The sequence below is a fragment of the Cervus canadensis genome, chromosome 12 (assembly GCF_019320065.1).
Source record: "Cervus canadensis isolate Bull #8, Minnesota chromosome 12, ASM1932006v1, whole genome shotgun sequence".
In the NCBI taxonomy this organism is placed as follows: domain Eukaryota; kingdom Metazoa; phylum Chordata; class Mammalia; order Artiodactyla; family Cervidae; genus Cervus; species Cervus canadensis.
Window position 1 is genome coordinate 63,868,836 of NC_057397.1, and position 23,990 is coordinate 63,892,825.

The 23,990-nt window shown below is 39.0% G+C and overlaps 1 protein-coding gene across 6 annotated transcripts in view; it reads right to left on the reverse strand.

Moving 5' to 3' along the window:
* The window catches only part of CPQ (carboxypeptidase Q), a 515,377-nt gene that overhangs the window by 387,877 nt on the left and 103,510 nt on the right, over positions 1 to 23,990 (reverse strand). For 5 of the 6 annotated variants that reach the window (XM_043483097.1, XM_043483098.1, XM_043483096.1 and 2 more), the window contains one exon: positions 15,461 to 15,923. In XM_043483097.1, the coding sequence (XP_043339032.1) occupies positions 15,461 to 15,923 (463 nt within the window). Of the gene's footprint in view, positions 1 to 15,460; positions 15,924 to 21,992; positions 22,018 to 23,990 lie in introns of those variants that run through there. The other variant, XM_043483093.1, reaches the window with a different exon arrangement.

A 23,990-nucleotide genomic window follows, 5' to 3' on the forward strand; every position in this document is an offset into this window, starting at 1 on the left:
TATATATACATGTCTCCATTTATGAAATCATTATCCAAACTGTTAGTCCCTCAAATCTGAACTCCCTGTGATCTTCCTCCTTTCTCATCTATTTGTCACACAGAGCCAAGAGAATGTTTTCTGAAAAATGTTTATCCAAAAATTTCCCTTATTTATAAGTTCACAGCAGTTCCCACCAGTTATAAATCTGATCTGGCCCTGTCTTAGGTTTTCACCATTATTTAGACATCATCTTCTGTCATTTATATGCACCTTTCATAAGTGTCCTACATATTACCTTGTCATATATAAGGGTGAAATAAAAACTTATGATCACCAACAAAATTTACTTCTCAAGGTCTTCTTGGAAGAATTCCTATGGTGGGTGGTCACAAATCTGATAATTCTTGGGCTCAGTGGCAACTAACAAGGATTAAATATAATTTAAACAAGTTTTGACAGTTTTACCATCAACTTTCTTTGAAAACACTAGGTGGATGCCATCTGGTCCCAGAGGTTTATTTATCACTCACTTTGTCAATCAGGCATTGAGAATCCAATGTATTTACCAGTAGTCTGTCTAAAACCTCTAAGCCATCTACTTCTAAAGAAGAAAAATCTTAATGTTTCCTCAGAAACATGTTTCAATTTGACGATATAAAATTCTAAAACTTCCTGGAAAATGTATATGCAAGTTTTTTTCAAACAAAGAAAATCAAGAATGTGAGGAGTCCCACAAGCCTTGGCCTATTGAGTGACCCTGGAGAAATCAAAGTACCTTCAGCTAATCGATATCACTGATGTGTTTTCCCAATAGCCATCAAAACAACACTGATTCTGAGGAAACCATTTTCAATGTGAAAATGAAAGTGTCAGTTGCTCAGTCATGTCCAACTCTCTGAGACTCCATGGACTGTAGCCCACAAGGCTCCTCTGTCCATGGAATTCTCCAGGCAAGAATACTGGGTAGCCATTCCCTTCTGCAGAGGATCTTCCTGGCCCAGGGATTGATTATGGGTTTCCTGCATTGCAGGTGGATTCTTTACCATCTGAGCCACCAGGGAAGCCTTTCAATGTGAAACACATCACAAATATCCCCTCTACTGCTCTAAGAGTACAAGACATGTGCTCACCAACTTGCTTCAAGTGATTGTAATTCTAAGAACACAATGAGGCTGTCAAAGAGGACCTTTACAGACTAAGAAAAAGGCAGCAGTTCCAGTTGTATCTAAAGCAATAACCTGACAGAGCTGCAAAGACATCAGCCTTGGACCACCCTGTTGGTGAGGCAATGAACCAGAAACTAGGAAGCAGGAAACGAAAGAAGACAAAATAAAAAGACAGAGTGCAAAGCAAAAAACAAAAAGAAAGAAAGCATGAAATAAAGAGAGTAATAAGAGAGAAGGGCAGAGATGGTTAGCACAGAGAGGTACAGAGAAAGAAACAACAGAGAGAGCACAAACAACAGGGATACAAAGAGAAAGAGAAATAAAGATTCACAGCTGTTGAGAAGAAATATCTAAATTTCCTAGTGCTTCATGATGTAATTCAATACTAACTGTAGTCTTTTGATTACTGAACACGTTTCTTAGGTTCATCCACAACACCAATTATCAAAAACCTATAGTTATTAACCAATGATATTGTCCATTAGTAAAAGGGAGTCAGAGATTTGTTAAAAGAAAGGACAGGATGAAATGTGAGCTGGAAAAGGGTGTTTTTTAGAAAGGATACCTGGGTATTATCAACCTACATTATTTCATCATCAAGTCTCTAGGGAACACCATCCATACATTCAGATTTAAAAACAAAGCTTCTTCCTAGAAGATTTTCCAAAAAATTAAACTAATGTGACCTAAGGGTCGGACTATGCTAAAGGCTGCACAAAGCAAAAAAAAAAAAGACATCATCCCTGCTTTCAGAAGTTTTGAAAGTTAAAATATAAAAATGACAAATATTGTATATTATATTCAAACTAAAAACATATAAGTAAAAAGTAAAGATTTTACATTGTGTAAACATAAATCTAAGTGATTACCATAAGATTATGGATGAAGAGGTAACTGGATAATGTTTAAAAAGTAAAAGAGAAATGGTTTCCTTTCCTCTTGGAGAAAATAACAAATTACCCAGATGTCTACCTTAACCTCATGGCTCATAGACAGGCAGGTGGATCAAAGTACTGGGCCAATTATACTCCTTAGTTTATAGTATACCATCCTCATTGGCCTCTTCAAGGCAAATATTTTATATGCTTGTTTTTAATTTATTTATTCTATTTCCCAACCTGGGGATCTGGTAAAGAGACTGAGAACCCACAGGGAATTTGACTTTGGAGGCCAGTGGGATTCGATTACAGAATTTCCACAGGAATGGGGAAACAGACTCTTGGAGGGCAGAAACAAAACCTTGTGTGCACCAGGACCCAGGAGAAAGGAGCAGTGTCCTCACAAGAGACTGAGCCAGACTTGCCTGTGAGTGTCCAGGAGTCTCTGACAGAGGCATGGGTTGGCAGTGGCCTGCTGCAGGGTCAGGGGCACAGAATACAACAGCATGTGCACAAGACCCTTTAAAGGAAGTCACCATTATCCTCATTACCCCCACTATGATTTGGCCTTATGCCAAACAACAGTAAGGGAACACAGCCCTGCCAATCAACAGAAAATTGGATTAAAGCTTTACTGAGCACGGCCCCACCCATCCATCAGAGGGAAGACAGAAAGAAAACCACAGTCACAGAAAATTAACCAAACTAATCACATGGACCACAGCCTAACTTGATGAAACTATGAGCCATGCCCTGTAGGGCCACCCAAGACAGATGGATCATAGCGGAGAGTTCTGACAAAACAAGGTCCACTGGAGAAGGGAATGGCAAACCACTTCAGTATTCTTGCCTTGAGATTCCATGAACAGTAGGAAAAGGCAAAAAGTAATTGTACCCAAGTACTTCATTTTGGACTCTTTTGTTGACTATGAGGGCTACTCCATTTCTTCTAAGGGATTCTTGCCCACAGTAGTAGATATAATGGTCATCTGAATTGAATTCACCGATTCCAGTCCATTTTAGTTCACTGATTCCTAAAATGTCAATGTTCACTCTTGCCATTTCCTGTTTGACCACTTCCAATTTACCTTGATTCATGGATCTAACATTCCAGGTTTCTATGCAATATTGTTCTTTATAGCATTGGACTTTACTTCCATCACCAGTCACGTCCACAACTGGGTGTTGTTTTCACTTTGGTTTTATCTCTTCATTCTTTTTGGAGTTATTTCTGGTTCCAAATTGGGAAAGAAGTACATCATGGACATATATTGTCACCCTGTTTATTTAACTTATATGCAGAGTATATCATGTGAAATGCAGGGCTGGATGAAGCACAAGCTGGAATCAAGATTGCCAGGAGAAATATCAATAACCTCAGATATACAGATGACACTACTCTTATGGCAGAAAGTGAAGAGGAACTAAAGAACCTCTTGATGAAACTGAAAGAGGAGAGTGAAAAAGCTGGCTTAAAACTCAACATTCAGAAACTCAGATCATGGCATCTGGTCCCATCACTTCATGGCAAATAGAAGGGGAAACAAAGGAAAGAGTGAGAAACTTTATTTTCTTGGGCTCCAAAATCACTGCAAATGATGACTGCAGTCATGAAATTAAAAGACGCTTGCTCCTTTGAAGGAAAGCTATGACCAACCTAGACAACATATTAAAAAGCAGAGACATTACTTTGCTGGAAAAGGTCCGTCTAGTCAAAGCTATGGCTTTTCCAGTAGTCATGCATGGATGTGAGAGTTGGACTATAAAGAAAGTTGAGTGCCAAAGAATTGATGCTTCTGAACTGTGGTGTTGGAGAAGATTCTTGGGAGTCCCTTGGACAGCAAGGAGATAAAACCCATCAATCCTAAAGGAAATAAGTCCTGAATATTCACTGGAAGGACTGATACTGAAGTTGAAATTCCAACACTTTGGCCACGATGCAAAGAACTGACTCATTGGAAAAGACCCTGATGCTGGGAAAGATTGAAGGCAGCAGGAGAAGGGGACAAGGGAGGATGAGATGATTGGATGGCATCACTGACTCAATGGACATTAGTTTGAGCAAGGTCCGGGAGTTGGTGATGGACAGGGAAGCCTGGAGTGCTGCAGTCCATGGGGTCACAAAAGTCAGACACGAGTTAGTGACTGAACTGAACTGAACCGATTCTATTTTACCCCCATTCTTCATTCCTACCTCCAACCCATGTCCTGGGTAGGTAACCATTCTAAAGATATTTTTTGCATATATGTCTTCTTGTAAAATGTGAACTATAATTCTCATACATGAAAAATTATATTTTTATGTATGCAACTATATTATGTATGTCATTATATTTTTTATTACACAGCTTTATACATGTAAGATATAACAATATAATACATCTATGTTGATATATATATATATATATAGAGAGAGAGAGAGTTCAGTTTGTTGCTTCCAACTTCTACCCTGGGGGGCATCTACCACATTTTACATGTCTACTCTCCCAGTGATGGACCTCCAGATGAACCCTACCCCCACAAATAAGGCTACAATAATCATCCTGCATTCATGCCCTTAGGTAGTACATATGTATACCTGTGTAACAATTTCTTTGGGAAATATACTAAGGAAGTGAATTACTTGCTCACTGGGTATGAAAATATATTTAAGTGGACTAAATATTACCAGTTTGCTCTCCAGAATGGCACCATGCTTCATGCCCACCAATCAATGTATAAGGGTTCCTATGTCACCACAGCACTACCAAGGAATTTTTACATCTCAGCTGTAAAATGATCTCATTATTTTTAAAACTTGCATTGATTTGATTACTAATAAGTTAAGATCTCTTTATACACTTGTCAACTTTCAGGCTTCCTCTTCTATAAACTGTTTATTCAGAGCCTTAGTCCATTTTTCTAACAGGGTCACTGTCTTTTTCTTGTTGATTTCCAGTAGTTCATAGCCGACATATTAATCTCATAACAATTTTACACAGTGTTAACATCTTCTCCCATTTCTCCATCCGCCTAACAGCTTTGTTCATGGTATCTTTTATTAAATAGAAACTTAATTCTGATGCAATCAAATTTAGGAATGTTTTCATCTTACGGTTTGTGCTTTTTAAGCTTTGTTTGTGTGAGAGTGTTAAGGCACACAGGAGACAGATATAGTGTCCCTATTCTTGAGGAAACAGCCAAGAGGAAAACAGATACACCTGCAAAGCGCTGGCAGAAAGACCCACCAAGAGGCGAGGTGAAGCGGGAAGGCCATCGAGAAGGTATGACTTGAGACATGACTCTGCCACGTATTACATGCTGTGTTGCTTTGGACAAAGGGCTGAACCTCCCAGAGCCTGCAATGGGTAAAGTGTGAATAACACCTATCCCAAAAGACAGCATGTTACAGAATCTGCCCGATGACTAGTGTGTAATAGATGCGCTCTCAATAAATATGAGTTCCTTTGCCCCCTTTCTTCTCATTCCCAATCCTGATGTGATGCTGAAGAAGGGAATTTGCAACTTGGGACACTTTAGAATCAGATCCTTCAGCTGACCCCACACCTCCAAATTCCAAGTATCATCGGTGGACATAGGCTCTTGAGAGCACTTCTGCCCATATCGCATTAGCCCATATCGCATTAGGCATCAGACAAAGATTAAGCCCTGACAAAACAAACAAACAAACCAATTTAAAAAAAAACAGTGAAAATGCTCTTTTCCTGATGATACCAAAGGAGGAAAAGAGGACAGGTGCAAACAACTAATTATCTGATGATAGGTCCTTGGGCATAAATTAGCACCTCACTAAGAAATGGATCAAATGTAGAAGGCCTTCATTTGATGGATGTGCTGGGAGTAGGCAGGAGGGCTATTTTAAATTCCCATAAGATTAATATGGTGAGAATTTGGTATAAGATTATGCTGTAGCTTTCCAGGCTTTCTGATCCATGTTGCTAAAATTTTCAAAAAGAATACACTGGTAAACAACCTCACCGTGATTTGATTGATGTTCATTTATCCTCCTCTTTCCCTTGTGCCTTTAGCTCAGCTGCAAAGCAAACTTTAAATATCTTTTTAAAACTGTAATATTTATCACAATCTACTCATCAAATCAATATCTAATTAATACGCATTAGTATTACATTACTAGGTGTAGTGCTGAAGGAGATACAAAGATAATTAAGATGTGCTTTTCCCTGGAGTAGGTCACAGTTTCTCAAGAGATAACCATGTAAACAACAACTATAGTAAACTGTGATCACTGTATGACACAGGCAAACAAAAGTGCTATGAGAATGAAGATAAAAGAACAATTACATTTATTTAGGTTGGGGTTCAAGAAAGACTTAGAGAAGAGATCCACTTTAAATGAGTCTTTAAAATGGGTAGGAATTCTCTAAACAGAGAAGGATTGGGTTGGGTTAGCAGAGACCCAGGCAGCAGTTTTTAAGTCAAGGAGGGATGAATATGTCCAAGCAAGAGCAGTTAGGATCACGTGGCTGAAGCACAGGGTGGATGGCTTGGGAGAAACTAGACACAAGCCTAGAACCACAGCCGGGGGTCACTTTTTAAAAGGTCATAAGGATCTGAACTATACTCTGAAAAATGAAAAGCTTTTAGGTCAGGGAGTGACACAATGAGATCTCTGTTTCACAAAGACAACTGAATCAGCAGTATGGAAACTGATTAACATGAGCCTGGCCTCGGGAAAACCAGTTAGCAAGCGATTATACCACTGTCGGCAGGAACCTGAGAGTGGAAAAGTGGTCACGTGACGTTTACGTCTCAGTGACCAGCTGAGTGCTGGAGTGAGATAACTGGAAACATTCATTCAACAAGTATTTCTCAAAACTTTTCTGTATATGAGATACTATGTTAAGAGCTAAGACAGAGTTTCTCAACTTTGGCACTACCGGCATTTTAGAATGGATGATTATTTGATGTGGGTAAAGGGAGGCCTGTTCTGTACACCATGAGATGTTTAGCAATATTTCTGACCTCTACCCATTAAAGGCACTGCCGCTCAGTCATGACCATTGAAACTGTGTCCGGACATTGACAAATTTCCCCTAAGGAGCAAAATTATCCCCCGTCGAGAACCACTGAAACTGGGATCTCTAATTCTAAGAGGCTTATTACATGTAGAGAAATGCTTATGACATAAGCAAGTATAGGGTACAAAAAAGTGAGAAAAGAGGAAGTTGTCAATACTTCTTTGGGGATGAGTAAGCACAGAAAAAGTCTCCATAGAAGAGGAGACATTAAAGCTGAATCCTTAAATAAAGGCATTCCTGGCATGGAAAAACAGACTGGTTCCAAATAGGAAAAGGAGTACGTCAAGGCTTTTATTGCCACCCTGCTTATTTAACTTATACACAGAGTACAGCATGAGAAATGCTGGGCTAGATGAAGCACAAGCTGGAATCAAGATTGCCAGGAGAAATATCAATAACCTCAAATATACAGATGACACCACCCTTATAGCAGAAAGTGAAGAAGCACTAAAGAGCCTCTTGATGAAAGTGAAAGAGGAGAGGGGAAAAGTTGGCTTAAAATTCAACATTCAGAAAACTAATATCATGGCATCTGGTCCCATCACTTCATGGCAAATAGATGGGTAAGCTGTGGGAACAGTGACAGGCTTTTTTGGGGGGGGGCTCCAAAATCACTGCAGATGGTGACTGCAGCCATGAAATTAAAAGACGCTTGCTCCTTGGAAGAAAAGTTATGACCAACCTAGACAGCATATTAAAAAGCAGAGACATTACTTTGCCAACAAAGGTCTGTCTAGTCAAGGCTATGGTTTTTCCAGTAGTCATATATGGATATGAGAGTTGGACTATAAAGAAGGCTGAGCACCAAAGAATTGATGCTTTTGAACTGCGGTATTGGAAAAGACTCTTGAGAGTCTCTTGGACTGCAAAGAGATCCAACCAGTCCATCCTAAAGGAAATCAGTCCTAAATATTCACTGGAAGTACTGATGCTGAAGCTGAAACTCCAATACTTTGGCCACCTGAGGTGAAGAACTGACTCATTTGAAAAGACCCTGATGCTGGGAAAGATTGAAGGCGGTTTGAAGGCGGGAGGAGAAGGGGATGACAGAGGATGAGATGGTTGGATGGCATCACTGACTTGATGGACATGAGTTTGAGTAAACTCCGGGAGTTAGTGATGGACAGGGAGGCCTGGCGTGCTGCAGTCCATGGGGGTCTCAAAGAGTCGGACACAACTGAGTGACTGAACTAAACTGAACTGGCAGGTGACAAAAACATGAAAGTAAGATACCATATATGATATTAGCAAAATTTTGAGGCTCTGAGGCTGAGCACCTGGGTGATTGGCAAAGATATTAACAAAGAAGAGAAACACTGGAGAGACAGGATGCTCAGTTTGTGGGTGTGCAAGACACCCAGTAGTTCTCAGAAATGCAAGTAGAAAGTCTTCTTCCAGCCTTCCACAGATAGCTCACAGAGTCCTAACCTGGACACACAAATTAATACACACTATAATACTGAAGTCTAGAAACGGAAAGTTTAAAAACATTAGCTCCATAGCATGTGCCTAGAATACTTCTGTTTTAATATTTTGATTATCTTCACCCATCCCTTGTGGATTCTCAGAAAAACAACAGCCTTTCTAACCTAGAAAGATGTTATAGACTTGTAAGTCAGCCATTTTTCATTTTATACGTGACAAAATTAAGGCCAAAGAGATTAAATGACTGGGCCAAGGTCACGTAACTAGAAGGATACAGCCTGGGTTTCCAGGGAGATGAGCTCTGGACCATAATACCTGTACCTAGAGGTCCTTTTATGCAGACCTTACTCTATCTCCCATGGGAATTTCCCCACACCTGATCCAGCCTAACTCTCCAGTCTTCTCAGAGCTTAAAATAGCCCAGTTGCCAGACAATTGTTTATGTACCTTGAGCTCCATGGAAGAGGGAATGGGGTGAAAGTGAGTCTCAGAACACCACAGTAGACTCCAATGAGTAAAATTCACTTCCCCTTGGGTTTTTAAGGCCCCAGGAGTAATCAGTAACTTGGCTTAGTTTTCCCAGGCAGAGAGCCAGAGAAGAGCAGGCCCAGCTACAAATGCAAGCAATGAGGATAAAAAAGAAAGGGAAATGAGAAAAAATGTCCAAAATAAGGTACAGACACTGGTATCATCACAGTACAGGTACCAGCAACTCTTGAGACAGATCTGCTTCAGTCAAATGCATAAAAAAGGAAATCTTAGAAGTGAAAATAACATTAAGTTATTTGCATGTGAGGCAATATAGTCTAACGACTAAAAGCACAAACTCCGGAATTTGACGCTCGTTCATGCCTGAACTTGGCCTCTCACTAGTTGTGTAACCCTGGGCAAATTGTCTAATCTTTTGTAGTCTGCTTTTCTCATTTGTTGAAAACAAAACAAACAAAAACCTGTAGACCTTTAAAGACAGTTAAGAGAGTTAAAAAGGAAATATATATGTATACACACACACACACACACACACACACACACACACTCACGCACTGGTGTCTAATACAGATGAGTGACAATAGAAGGCAATTAAGCAAACCCCTAGTTGACAATATAGAACCCAAGGAGAGGGGTCTCTAAAACCTTAGAGTACTCTCTCAATTATTCATACAGCCTCAGAGAGATCACAACTAGCCATCCCAGTGGTATATCCAGAATGTTGGAGTGAGAAACGTGGCAGATCTTCTTCCCCATGAAACATTTAACTGGGAAAAAATATTTTTAAAAAATCACTTAAAGTCTCTCAACATTGTCCTAAGGGCATACAGCAAGTGGAGAAACACTCATTCAAGAAAATACACTATTAATAAATCTAAGTTAGAATTATGAGTCTGTAGCTTTTGGCCATGATCTGCTTCCTTCTCCCATCCCCAGTTCCATGTTACAGAAACTCTATTCTGGTTACTTCACCCCATTTCTCTACCCAGCCTCTACTTGTCTGGTGGAAACACTATACTAAGTATAGCCATGAGAAAACTGGAACCTGATCACCGCTCTCTTAGCTTGTTCATAGGCAGAGGTCCCACGGTGGGACAGGCAAGCTGAAAAGACCAGCAGCTACCACCCCTCCCTTCTAGCACCTGCCAGAGATGTCACTCTAGGGAAGCAGGCCACTATCACTGTGCTGAGCTCCTAGGAACTCCCAGGGAAGAGGTAAGCCAGGTGGATGAAGTTCTTAACCAGGGTGGTGATTTTATTTGGAACAGAAGACAGAGAATTCCATACCTAAGGATGTTGTTGCAAATGATGGAGAGCTTGGGAGACACTAATACTTCACGACACTGGGAGTTTCATGATACTGCTAGCAATAAGCCAAATGGAAGAACAATCAGAAACTTACCAACAGCGACAACAACAACAAAAAAAAGGAGAAACAACAACCAAGAAAAGCCCTCCCTGGATCACAATAATGCCTGGGGGTTGGGAAGGCTATATGCACATGTTCCTACTTAGAAACAATTGAAACTGGACATGGTCAGGTTGAAAACCTTTTTCAAGCTGCACACAGATGCCTCAGCAAAGGGCAGAGGCCCTACTGGCACAGAGGCTTAAGTGCAACCTCTAACCAAATACTGGCTGTAAAACAAGCTATTCTGACATAGGGGGAAATATTATTAAGCTAGGCTTAATATTAAAATCATCTGCATCCTCGCAAGCTGGAACACTATGTGCATGTCCAAGGCTGTGACCTCTCAAGACTGATTGGAGAAGGGATGTTCAAGCCACTAGGCCCTGACTGAACTTGGGGCAAAATCATAAATTCATTAGTTTTAATAACAGCCCTTAAACAACAAACATCCAACAATAAAGAGTAAAGATATAACTGGCTAAGGGGACCTAAGCACAACCTTTGGCCAGTAAATGGCTTGTACAGACCTCAGGATGACACCCAGAGAGCCAGACTAAAGGAAAAATAAAAGCACCGTGAGTAGGGACGTCAGAATCTGCACACTATGGGAGAAAGAGACTTCACAAAGTTAGTAAAACTAACTCATTAAGCAAATAAAGGACAAAACAATAAAAACAACATCACCTCCAGTGGGCAGTGGAGAAGGGACAACAATCAGTATTCAGAATTGCTAAAATACATTATTTAAAATCAGTTTTAAACAACAAAAAAAAAAATAAATGGGACATGAAAAGAAATAGGCAAGTGTGACCAATACACACACAAAAAAGCAGGCAAGAGATACTGCCTGGAGGGGGTCAAGTTGTCGCAGACACAGACTTCGAAGCAGCTATTATAAATATGCTCAAGGAACTAAAGGAAACCATACTTAAAGGACTAAAGGAAGGTATGGTGACAATGTTCCATCAAATGGAGAATACCAATCAAAAGACAGAAATGAGAGAAAAGACCAAAAGGAAATTGTGGAGCTGAAAAGTAAAATAACTGAAAAGAAAAAATCAGTAGAGGGACTCAGTAGTATATTCAAGTTATCAGAAGAAAGAATTAATGAATTTAGTGATAGATTGATACAGATTATGCAATCTGAAGAAAACAGAAAGAGGGGGAAAGAGAGGAAGAAAATGGACAGAGCCTCAGAGAAGTGTGGGACAGCATTAAGTGCAGCAACGTACTTATAACTGAAGTACCAGAAGGAGAAAAGAGCAAAAAGAGGGTAGAAAATATACTTATAGAGAAAAAACTTGAAAATTTCCCAAATTGATGAAAAATATTAATCTATAAATGAAGTTCAACAACTTCTAATCAAGATAAAAGGAAAGAGATTCCCACTTAGATACATCAAAATCAAAACACTGAAAACTGGAAACAAAGATAAAACTCTTGAAATCAGTAATAGCAAAATGACTTGTCACATAGAAGCATACCTCATTTTACTGTCCTTCACGGTTACTGTGTTTTTCTTTTTAACAAATTGAAGGTTTATGGCAATCCTGTGTTGAGCAAGTCCATTGGTGCCATTTTCCCAACCACATTATTTTTTAATTAAGGCATGTACAGTTTTTAGACACACTGATATTACCCACTTAATGGACTATAGTATAGTATAAATATAACTTTTACATGTACTAGGAAGCAAACAAAAAAAATCATGTGACTCACTTTCTTGCAATATCCACTTTATTGCAGAAGTCTGGAACCAAACCACAATATCTCCAAGGTATGTCTGTATAAGGGAATTGCAGTAATGTGAACAGCTAACTTCTCATCAGAAACAATGGAGGCCAGAAGACAATGAAATGACAAATTCAAAGTGTCAGAAGTTATAAAAAACTGTGATTCAAGAATGTGATGAGAGCAAATATATACCCCACCATATATAAAATAGAAAAATAGATAGCCAGTGAAAATTAACTCTATGAATCAGGGAGCTCAAACTGGTACTCTGAGATAATCTAGAGGGGTGGGATGGGGTGGTAGGTGGAAGAGAGGGGACATATGCATGTCTATGGCTGATTCATGTTGATGTATGGCAGAAACCAACACGATATTGTAAAGTGATTATCCTTCAATTAAAAATAAATAAATTTAAAAAAGAATCCAATGAATTTGCGGGGCAGGAATAGAGACACAGACCTAGAGAACAGACGTTGGACACAGCAGGGTAACGAGCTATTGTCCAGCCGCTCAGTCATGTTTGACTCTTTGAGACCCCATGGACTGCAGCACACCAGGCTTCCTACACCATAACCAAGTGGGATTTAGCTCAGGAATGTAAGGTTGGTTTAACATCTGAAAATCAATAAATGAAATGCATCCAATTCAATGGGGAAAAAATAGTCTCTTCAACAGGTAATGCTAAGACAAATGAATAACCACAGCAAAAGAACAAAGTTGAACTCCTACCTCACATCTAAAATTAACTCACAAACCTAAATTTAAGAGCAAAAGTTATAGAACCCTTAGAAGAATAAATAAAACTAGGAATAAAACAGGAATAAATCTTTGTGACCTGGTTTAGGCAATGGTTTCTTAAACATAACAGTAAAAGTACAAACAACAGAAAACAATTAGAGAAATTGTGCTAATTCAGAATTAAAGACATTTCTGCAGGAAATACTACCATCAGGAAAGTTTTAAAACAAAACACACACAAAAACAATCCATAGAATGGGAAAGAACATTAGTAAATCACACTGATAAGAGCCTTGCATCCAGAATACATGAAGAGCTTATGCAATTCAATAATAAAAATTCAATTAGCACAATTAAAAACTGGGCAAAGTGATTTCCCTGGTGGTACAGTGGTTGAGAATACACCTGCCAATGCAGGGGACACAGGTTCAATCCCTGCTCCAGGAAGATTCCACATGCCAAAGAGCAACATTCTATAAGCCCATGGCCACAACTACTGAGCCCATGTGCCTAGCTAGAGTCCATGCTCGGTAATAAGAGAAGCCACTGCAATGAGATGCCCATGCACTGCAACCAGAGAGTAGTTCCCACTCGCTGCAACTAATGAAAGTCCACACACAGTAACAAAAACCCAGTACAGTCAATAATAAATAAGTAACTTAAAAAAAAACTGGACAAAGGCTTCAAATGTACATTTCTCTGAAAAAGATACACAAATGGCAACATGAACATGGAAAGGTGCTCAAAATCATTAGCCATTATAGAAGTGCAAATGGAAACCACAATGAATATCACTTCATACCCACTGTAACCAAAAAGATAGAAAACAAGTTCTGACACATATGTATAAAAATTAGAACACATGAGTAAAAATGTAAAATGGCGTGGTCAATTTGGAAAACAGCTTGGTAATTCCTCTGAAAGTTAAACAAAGAGTTATGATATCCACAAGCAATTTCACTCTTTGGTATGTACTCAAGAGAAATAAAGTACATACAAAAAACTTGCACATGAATGTTTATAGCATTATTCTTATTAGCTGAAAGGTGGGAAAAAATGTTCATCAGTTGATCTATGGATAAATAAAATATGGTATATCTATAAAATGGAAAATTTTTCAACAATAAAAATGAATTAAGTATCAATACATGCTACAACATGGATGAACCTGAAATGCATGCTACGTGAAAAAATTCAGTCACAAAAGAAAATACTAATGTATTATTTCATTCTTGTGAATTATCCAGAAAAGGCAAATCCATAAAGACAGGAAATAAATTAGTGGTTGCCTGGGGCTTCGGATGGTGGTAGGAAAGGGATGAAGCATGACTGCTGATGAGTTTGAAGTTTCTTCAGGGGGTGATGAAATGTTCTTCAGTTAAGATTGTGCTAGTTCTGTGAATATATTAAAAACCACTAAAGTACAAATGGGTGAGTAATTATGATATGGGAATTATATCTCAATAAAGATTTCTTTTTTGGCTGTGCCCAGTGGCATGCAGGGTCTTAACTCCCCATCCAGGGATCAAACCCGTGCTCTCTGCAGCAGAAATGGGGGGTCTTAACCACTGGACCACCAGGGAAGTCCTGATATCTCACTGAAGGTGCTTTTAAAAAGCTAACCATCTGCTTCTCTACTGGATGTTTCTCTTGGCATTAGAGAAGGTCAAAGGTTTCTATAAAGTTTTTAAAAAATCTCAACTGTGTTTTTTTTTTTTTTTTTATCAACTACAGCTAACCCTTGAACAACACAGGTTTTAACTGCACAGGTCCACTTATACGTAGATTTTTTTCAATAGTAAATACAACAGTACTATATGATCTATAGTTGGTTGAATATGCAAATGCAGAAACTCACGGATACAGAAGAACCAAACCATATATATGGAGGGATGACTATAAGTTCTGTGCAGATTTTTAACTGTGTGGAGGGTTGGTGCACCAACTCTACTATAGTTACTGTGTCATAGGAAAACAGTCCATGAATACATGCATAGTCCATGAACAATCCATTACTGATCAATGGCTCACTGTTGACTGCTTATATGTTCCTGATCTAAGCATTTATATTGTCTGATGAAGCTGAGACTGAGTGCTGCTGAGTAAAGACAGAACTCCATCCTAGACAGCTCCTTACATTAGAGGCCTTGAGTTCTGTTAAAATAATTACTTCAAATCAATTCAATGTGCAAGGCTCTGTCCCCTATTTCATTAATTCTAAGAAGTTCTGTTCATTGAGGGCCCTTGAAAGAAATCATAGCTTTTGTGACCTATTTACATATATCACATTCTCTACAAAATGATACTAATGTTATACTAGATAGAAATTATTAAGTGATTCAGTTAATAAGTATCATGGACCGATAGTTGTAGATGCTTCATTTTAAAAAGTAACACTTTCAGAAAAGAGAGGGGGATAAGGGAAGGGGAAAAAAAAAGAGTATGAGTAAAGAGCTCATGAAGCCAATGAAATGGAAAATGATTCTTTCTTTTTATCACCCAATTATAATGTGAACCAGGCACACTATAACCAGTTACGTCACATGGCATTAGTTTTATAATGAAAACAGCAAACTGACTTGCAAAAGCAAATCATACCTTCTGGGGGCGTTCCAATGCTGCTGCCAAGACCCAAAATAGCCATCTTGTGAATCCTCGGCTCCAGCATCACAGCAGATTCCTCCCCCCTCTCCCAGTGGGGTATTTTGACAGGCTCCAGGTGGACGTTCTCCAGCCCATCTCCCTGCAGGTTTTGCTGCATGATCTCGATGGCCTTTTCTAGGCTCTTGGAGCCACTTAGTCTGGGTCCAACAGTATCAACCAGAAGTGCCAGTCGCTCATAGGATCTGTTCTGGCCTTTACCATAAACAGTAAAGTTGATGATTGCTTTAGCAACATCTCCATAGTGGGCTATTTCTTCTTTGATTTCCTGAAAAGTCCTCTGAGAGGTGCCATTCCCATGTATAGCTTTCCCAGAGGCCAGGGGTAAAAGGTGAACACCGACAAATATGAAGAGAAGAAACTTCATTGTTTTTCCAGGCAGTTTTCTTCCCAAAATCATCTGTGTAAGGAAGAAATACACGTTAGGAGAAAAGAATCTCACAGGTACCTGCCCATAACCCAGGGACTGCTTTTCAAATAGGATTCCCCTTCCCTTCTCAGCTGGTACCCAGCCTCCCACCAAATTCATAGCTCCCAGGGATGAAGGAAAGAGACAGCAGTTGTCTCTATTGATAGCATAGCATTTATTAAAACCACAAATTCACATATTGCCTAGAAATCAGTTTAAAATACGCCAAAAGATTATAATAAGAAGATAACTAGGAAAGAGAGGAAGAAATAGCGCTAACAGTGATAGGAATGTGCCGTGCTGTGCTTAATCATGTCTGACTCTTTGTGACCCCATGAACTGCAGCTTGGCAGGCTCCTCTGTCCATGGGATTCTCTAGGCAAGAATACTGGAATAGGTTGCCATGCCCCCCTCCAGGCGATCTTCCCAACCCAGGTCTCCTGCATCACAGGCAGATTCTTCACCAGCTGAGCCAGCAGGGAAACCCAGTGACAGGGCTCGGGCAGTGTTATCTGCCACCCCTTTTTCTGAACAGTATAGTGCTCAGTTGTGTCCAGCTCTTTGCAACCCCATGGACTGTAGCCCACCCACCCCCCCAGGCTCCTCTGTCTATGGGATTGGAGTGGGTTGCCATTTGCTTCTCCAGGGGATCTTTCTGACCTAGGAATCGAACCCACATCTCTTGCATCTCCTGCACTGGCAGGCAGATTCTTTACCACTAGCTCCACCTGGAAAGCCCTTCTTCTAAACAGAGTATGATCCAAATCCATTTCAGAGTTCCCTCTACCTGAAAGGCCTATGGAACTCATTCTTTGAGGCCCTTTCACATGTTACCTTTTCTTGATCCTCTCCCTAACCCTATCCCCTCCACATCCTTTAATCCTCATGACAACTCTATGAGACAGTTTCTCATTATTACCTTCATATTAGAATTGAGGATCCTGGGATAATGAGAGATTAAGTAACTTTCCAAAGACACACAAAGGCTTTCTAGCTCTAGAGACCATGATGTACATGGTGCTACTCCAAGTATGGTTTGTGGACCAATCTCAGTCCACAGCTGTTTTTCCACAAAATATAAATACTAAGATTAAGAATAAACATATTCAGGGCTTCCCTGGTGGTCCAGTGAGTAAGGATCCACCTTGGAATGCAGGGGGCATGGGTTCTATACCTGGTCGGGGAACATCCCACGTGCCGCGGGGGAACTGAGCCCATGTACCACGACTACTCCACAGCTACTAAGCCCGTGCTCTAGAGCCAGCAGCTGCAACTACTGAGCCTGCATGCCAAAACTACTAAAGCCCAAGCACCCTCGACCCTGTGCTCCGCAACAAGAGAAGCCACCACAGTGAGAAGCCCGGGCACCACTAGAGAAAGTCAGAGAGCGGCAACAAAGACTGAGCGGAACCAAAAATAAACAGAGTAAACACACTTAGGGCTGTGCAACACAGTAGCTAATAGTCTAATGTGGTGATTACCATTTCAATTAAATTAAATTAAATAGTCAGCTTCTCAGTCACACTAGCTGCATTTCAAACGCTCAGTACCCACATGTGACTCGTGGATATTGCATTGGGCAGCACAGCGAGAACATTCTATCATCAGAGAACATTCCACTAAATAGCACTAGCTCAGACACCTTTACAGATAATTGACAGAACAAGGGTGTATTTGGCAAATCTAGTAACCAAAAAATGGTACTTCTCTTTGTATAACTCATTGTATTTTTCTAATTCACTGTTATATTTTGCAAAAGTATCAATCTGAAACAAATTCTAAATTTAAGAATCTGGTCCTTTATGACAGATAGTTTGAGAAGCACAGTCATAAACTGCTGTAAGAATAAATTCCAGATTCAGACTGAGAGCATACAAGGCCTCTCAGAATAGGGTTCCAACAACCACTTCAAGCTCATCTCTCCGCCTGCCCCTCTAGAGTGCACACGGTTTCATTCCCATTCTCATTTCTTCTCTCTCTGTCTCTCTCTCACAGGCACTGACACATGTACGCCCCTAAGCTTTGAGAAACTGAGCACCTGAAGTGTGGCCAGTCCAAATTGAGATGTTTTGTACATGTAAAACATATACCTGATTTGATCTTTAAAATCAACTACTTCATACTTAAGTATGAGAAAACAACATAAATATTTCAGATATATTAGATTAAATACATTATTACTAATCTCACCTATTTCTTTTTTACTTTTTAATATGGCTATTAGAAATTTTTAACTTATATAACATTTATATTTATAATTAGTAATATTCTACCTACACTGAACTGGACCCTGTTCTTCAAATACCCAGGTCCTTTCATAACTCTGGGTCTCTACTTATGTTCATTCCCTTTTATTGCAAGGACCTTCTCTTCACCCTGCTCCCTTTCTATCAAATGGCTATATTCTCTCTTTAATGAGAATACATTAAAAGTCACCTCTTCTATGGAACTTTGCCAAACAATACCCCAGAGTACAAGCATCATTTCTGTGTGTCTGCCATAACTAACTGTGTGTGTGTGTGTGTGTATGTGTGTTAGTAGCTCAGTCATGTCCAACTCTTTGCAACTCCATGGACTGTAGCCTGCCAGGCTCCTCTGTCCATGGAATTCTCCAGTCGAGAATACTGGAGTGGGTTGCCATTCCCACCTCCAGTGGATCTTCCCGACCCAGGGTTTGAATTTGGGTTTCCTACACCGCAGGCAGATTGTTTACCATCTGAGCCATCAGGGAAGCCCGTAATTAACTGTATTTTTAACTAATATATTTGTTTATAAATCTGTCTCTCCTGCTCTGAAAGTCAAGTAGGGTAAATTATTCATCATTTCATCATTATATCCATATATAGGCACTCAATACTTTTTATGAAGGAATTAATAATCCTTTAATCTCCCTAGGCCTCAGCCTCCCTAGAGTATGAGAGTGTTTGTCTTTGCCTCCTTCACAAAGAAGCTATAGGAATTAAAAACTTGATATCATATTTGAAATTATTTTGAAAAATTATAAAAACTATACATTGCTGCTGCTTCTCTTTCCTTATAACTACAGCTGACCCCTGAACTACAGTTGATCTGGTGTGAAGCTCCCAGGTCCACTAGTAGGCAGACTTTTTTCTGATAAATACTACAGTAGTACAAGATCCGGGGTTGACTGAATCTGTGTAAGCAGAACCATGGATCCAGAGGGCTGACCGTGGGACTTCAGGGCCCACCATGGGTCCTGGAACCAATACCCCTCCTTGCTCAAGGGTCAACACGTAGGTTTTTTCATTTCTACAGGTACTATACTGATGCTTGTGTTAAAAGCTAAATTTCATTAAGCCATCAAAACATTTTACCAGACTGAAATTTATAAGAAAAGAAGAGGTTAATAAGTCATCTATTAATTAGCACTAACCACAAGTATCTACTTCTTATTAAAAAATTCTCTAAGCCTTCTGCAAACATTAATTAATGATTTCATAATACACTTCTAGTGATGGATTAGAATCATATTATGATAACATTGTAGAGATACAGGTGAGCTTAGGGATCCCTAGTCCATACCCTCCTTTTATAGAAAGTTAATCAAGGCCTGTGATGTGATTCCCAGGCAGCTGACAAGCCAGCAACTACAATCAACCAGGTAAGTGGTCCAACTAGCACATACTTCCCAAAGGATTAAGAATGATTTTCTTATAGGAAGGGCTTCCCTGATAGCTCAGTTGGTAAAGAATCTGCCTGCAATGCAGGAGACCCTGGTTAGATTCCTGGGTCAGAAGATCTGCTGGGGAAGGGATAGGCTACGCACTCCATTATTCTTGGATTTCCCTTGTGGCTCAGCTGGTAAAGAATCCACCTGCAATGCAGGAGACCTGGGTTTGATCCCTGGGTTGGGAAGATCCCCTGGAGAAAGGAAAGGCTATCCACTTCAGTATTCTGGCCTGGAGAATTCCACTGACTGTATAGTCTGTGGAGTCACAGAGTTGGACAAAACTGAGCCACTTTCACTTTCTTATAGGAAATTATATGCATTAACATATAATAGAAATTCACTGAAGGATACCTAAAGGCAGTCTGAGAAGCAAATACATATAATAAAATACACGTATATAGAGTAGTACCAGAACAAAGAGAAGAACAAAGGGAATCATGAAAAGCTACCGAAAAGACATAATATCTCAAGACAGGCTCAAGAAATGGCTGCTGCTGCAGCTAAGTCACTTCAGTCGTGTCTGACTCTGTGCGACCCCATAGATGGCAGCCCACCAGGCTCCTCTGTCCCTGGAATTCTCCAGGCAAGAACACTGGAGTGGGTTGCCATTTCCTTCTGCAATGCATGCATGCATGCTAAGTCGCTTCACCTGTATCCAACTCTGTGCGACCCCATAGACGGCAGCCCACCAGGCTCCTCTGTCCCTGGAATTCTCCAGGCAAGAATACTGGAGTGGGTTGCCATCTCCTTCTCCCCAAGAAATGGCTACAGAAGCAGAAAAGAATGAATGGTATCCCTATCAGAGGGCCACAAGAACATCATCTGTTTGTCAATCCTGGTTAAAAGATATGTCCAGAAAATAATGGGACCTGAGTCTATCATCTTTACATCTTTTTGCATATATGTCAACTGAATTAACAAGTAACACATCATTTTGATAATAATTTTTAATGCTTCTTAACATGGTCAGTTAAATAAATTTTGGCATTAAAAATGATGTAATTACTTTAAAACATAATTCAGTACCTTTGAGTATTGTTCTGAGTACCTTAACATCATTGTTTCTTTAAATCCCACAAATGCAATAAATGGTTACTTTTAAAGGTAATTTAACTATTTTTTCCAATGGATCAGTTTTTCCCTGAGTATAAAATTTTCTAAGATCAAAGGCACAAAACAATGCATTACATGAGAAATCACCTAGAATACTTGACATAAGTAAACACTAAATACATGTTAGTTGATTCTAAACCTAGTTTTCCTCTGTAACATCATCAGAAAATTACCAATGTAATTCTTGGCTAGAATGCATAATTATATATCTCTCTAATGGAGCACTACAAGAATATTATAGTTTATTTTATTATTGTTGTTTTTAGAAAGGTGCATTAGCCCAACTAAGATATGTCCTCACTAATAACTAGCAGAAATAATTATAACTAACAGTCTATATTTGGGGAGGTAAGAAAAATGGACCAAGATATTACCATATCAAATTCCACTCAAGAAAAAAACAAAATATTGTATATAATTTAAAAACACAAGGACTATATATAATTTGTACAAATATGATATATAATTTGTACATTCCTAGCAAGAAATAAAGGATTAAAATAGTGAGATATACAAACAGAGTAAGACTAAATAAAAGCCAATAATCAAAAACAACTTGAAGAAATTTGTTCCTAATTCACAGGTTTAGGATCACCATACAACAAAAAAATTCATTCTAGAACTAGAGTCAATCCAAATGAGAAGGATGACCAAAGATACCAGTTTATTTGCAGGCCAAAATTAGAAATATTTTGTTGCATAAAATCAAGAAGGGTTTGGAAAACATGAATATAGATTTACTTGCCAAATCTTTTCACACTAGTACCAGGGGATAACCCTAGTAGCTCAGAGCTAATTTTCAGAAAATCAAAATGTATGGTTTTACACAGTAAATGATAAACATGTAAATGCTTTACCTAGGAAAAAAAGAGGATTGGCTAAAATTATGAAAGATACAGTCACTGAAGCTGAACGCTTTTAAATGTACCACAAAACACTGGCACCACACTGACCTAAGTAAGGGTTCCTACAGGATCACCAGGAAGGTTTGCTGATCTGAAAGACTGTCAGTCTGCCCTATCTCAGAGACAGAAAATGTCCCTATACAGTCAATCTGTCAAATAAAATTAAGCAAGCTATAGAATTTTTCTGTAGTCTGCAAAGGGAGAAAATAATTCTATGGTGATCAATAAAAACAAATAGAATTACTCATCTCAAACATTTCCCCATTATAATTGTAAACGGAGCTTCATTTCTCCAGCCATTTAACAAGACTGTACTGAGCACCTTCCCTCCTAAGCACCAAAGACACAAACCTTTAAGGTGATCCTCATACCCTCAAACAGACGTCAGGTACAATAAAGGACAGATAACGTGAAAGCCCAATAACTGAGACGGTTGCCAAGGTGCTGTGAAAACCAAGTGGAGGGGGTGATTAGGAGGAGTTTCCTGATGGTGTGTGAAGAAGGCCAGGGTGGCCCTGAAGGAAAGGTAAGCCGGCAGAACAAAGAATGATAAGACAGAGGGGCTTTACAAAACTTGGGCTGTGGGAAAAATAGCAAGGAGTTGGATAAGTATGGAAGATACAGCACTTCCACTACTGTGGAAGATACAGCAGTGATAGAAAGGAATTATTCCTCAAGGTCTAACTAAAAGTGTCTTCTGTGTGGAGCTTCAAAGTATATGGGACAGAAGTCCCCAGGGCACTGTAATGGGAGGATTTAATATACAGTTCCCACCATCTGTGTAGGAAAAGGAATGGAGGGAGGGAGGGATTGAAGAAGGAAGAAAAGAAGGATAGTTTTCTTTCTGATCTTCAGTATGACCTGCTCCCTAGCACAAAGAATCCACACCACGATTCCACATCAGGACAAGGATAGCATGTAGTTCCTCAAAATCCCCAAACAAGCCACTATTTATTACCCGTGTGGGTTATTCCTTGGAATTTTCACAGAGAGAAAAATAACCCACGCTTACAAAAGATGTGCTTGTCAAATAATTCATTTACAAAGACACTTGAGATTTTATTTGTTTAATATCCCTAAAATACTAATAACCCGATTGAAAAAAATTCTAGCACACTCTTGAGCAAATCACAGGACACTTGAAATGTCTAAACTTGAACTGAAACACATTAAAAAAAATTCTTTATTTTCATACACAAAAGTTTGAAGTCATTGTTCCTTTACTTGATTTCCAACTGCAGAAATATTAAACGTTATACTCTTCAAAATCTTAAGCAACTATTTTTAAAACTCATGCTGTATCATGTCTTTGAATTCAGAAAGTTACATATTCAAAGCAACCTTTGGAGCACTGTTTGAAAAAGGACTTTCTTTTCATATATTGCCTTCATGAGCCATAGTTACAGATTATCTTTTTCACAAAAAGAGATAAAATTGAAATGTCATTTTCATTCTTTTCTACTTAAATTTGGAAGGAAACTTAAGCAAAACCAACTTTGCTTCTGCTGTGAATTACATTCTCTCTAATAATAGGTTTATATTTTGAGGAAACAAAACAAAATCCTTGCTTCTATTTCTAAATCTTTTCCCTGAAATATTATTGTTTGAAAATGTCTCAAGCTATGATAGAAATGCCACAATGAATAGACTAAGTGAAGTGGAAAAGGACACAATGAAAAGAGAATGTGCTGAAAGACACAAAAAGTAAGATTTAAAGACTGAGATTTTTATTGATTTTTTTATCGTGTCACTTTTTCTTCTAAAGACTGCATACACTACTTATATAAAGACTTAGATATTTTCCCTAAATCTACATTGCCGAACAGGATTCACTGATATAAATTTAACTCTTTGTCTTCAGCCTAGCATGTGTAGCAGATACAATGGCCAGAATTGCTAAATACTAGTTTAGAAACTGGCACATCAAAATTCACTTCCTGACTCCCACTAATGCTCCTAGCTTTATAATAGTTAGCCCTTTAACCATCTTAAGGAAGATTCTTTCCTTTATTAAATTCAAAGTTCAAACAATAACGGGCTTCTGCTTTCCACAGCTTATATCCAATAATTCATTCATTCAGTCCTTTAAGAAAGCTCGTTGAGAACTTACTATCTGCCAGGAGTTGTGCAAGAATTTGGAAAAGATATAAAAATTAGCACGACTCAGTTCCTACTGTTAGTAGACACTGTTAATTACTTATTCAATATCCAACTCTCCCTTTTCTTGCTAAACAAAACTGGATTTTATTTGGGGTACAAAGTGTCCATCCCCATTAATCTAGGCCTTTTGTTCTTAGTATGGATGGCACCAGTCTTAGAAGATATTTTCCAAATGTGGTGAGTAGGGGA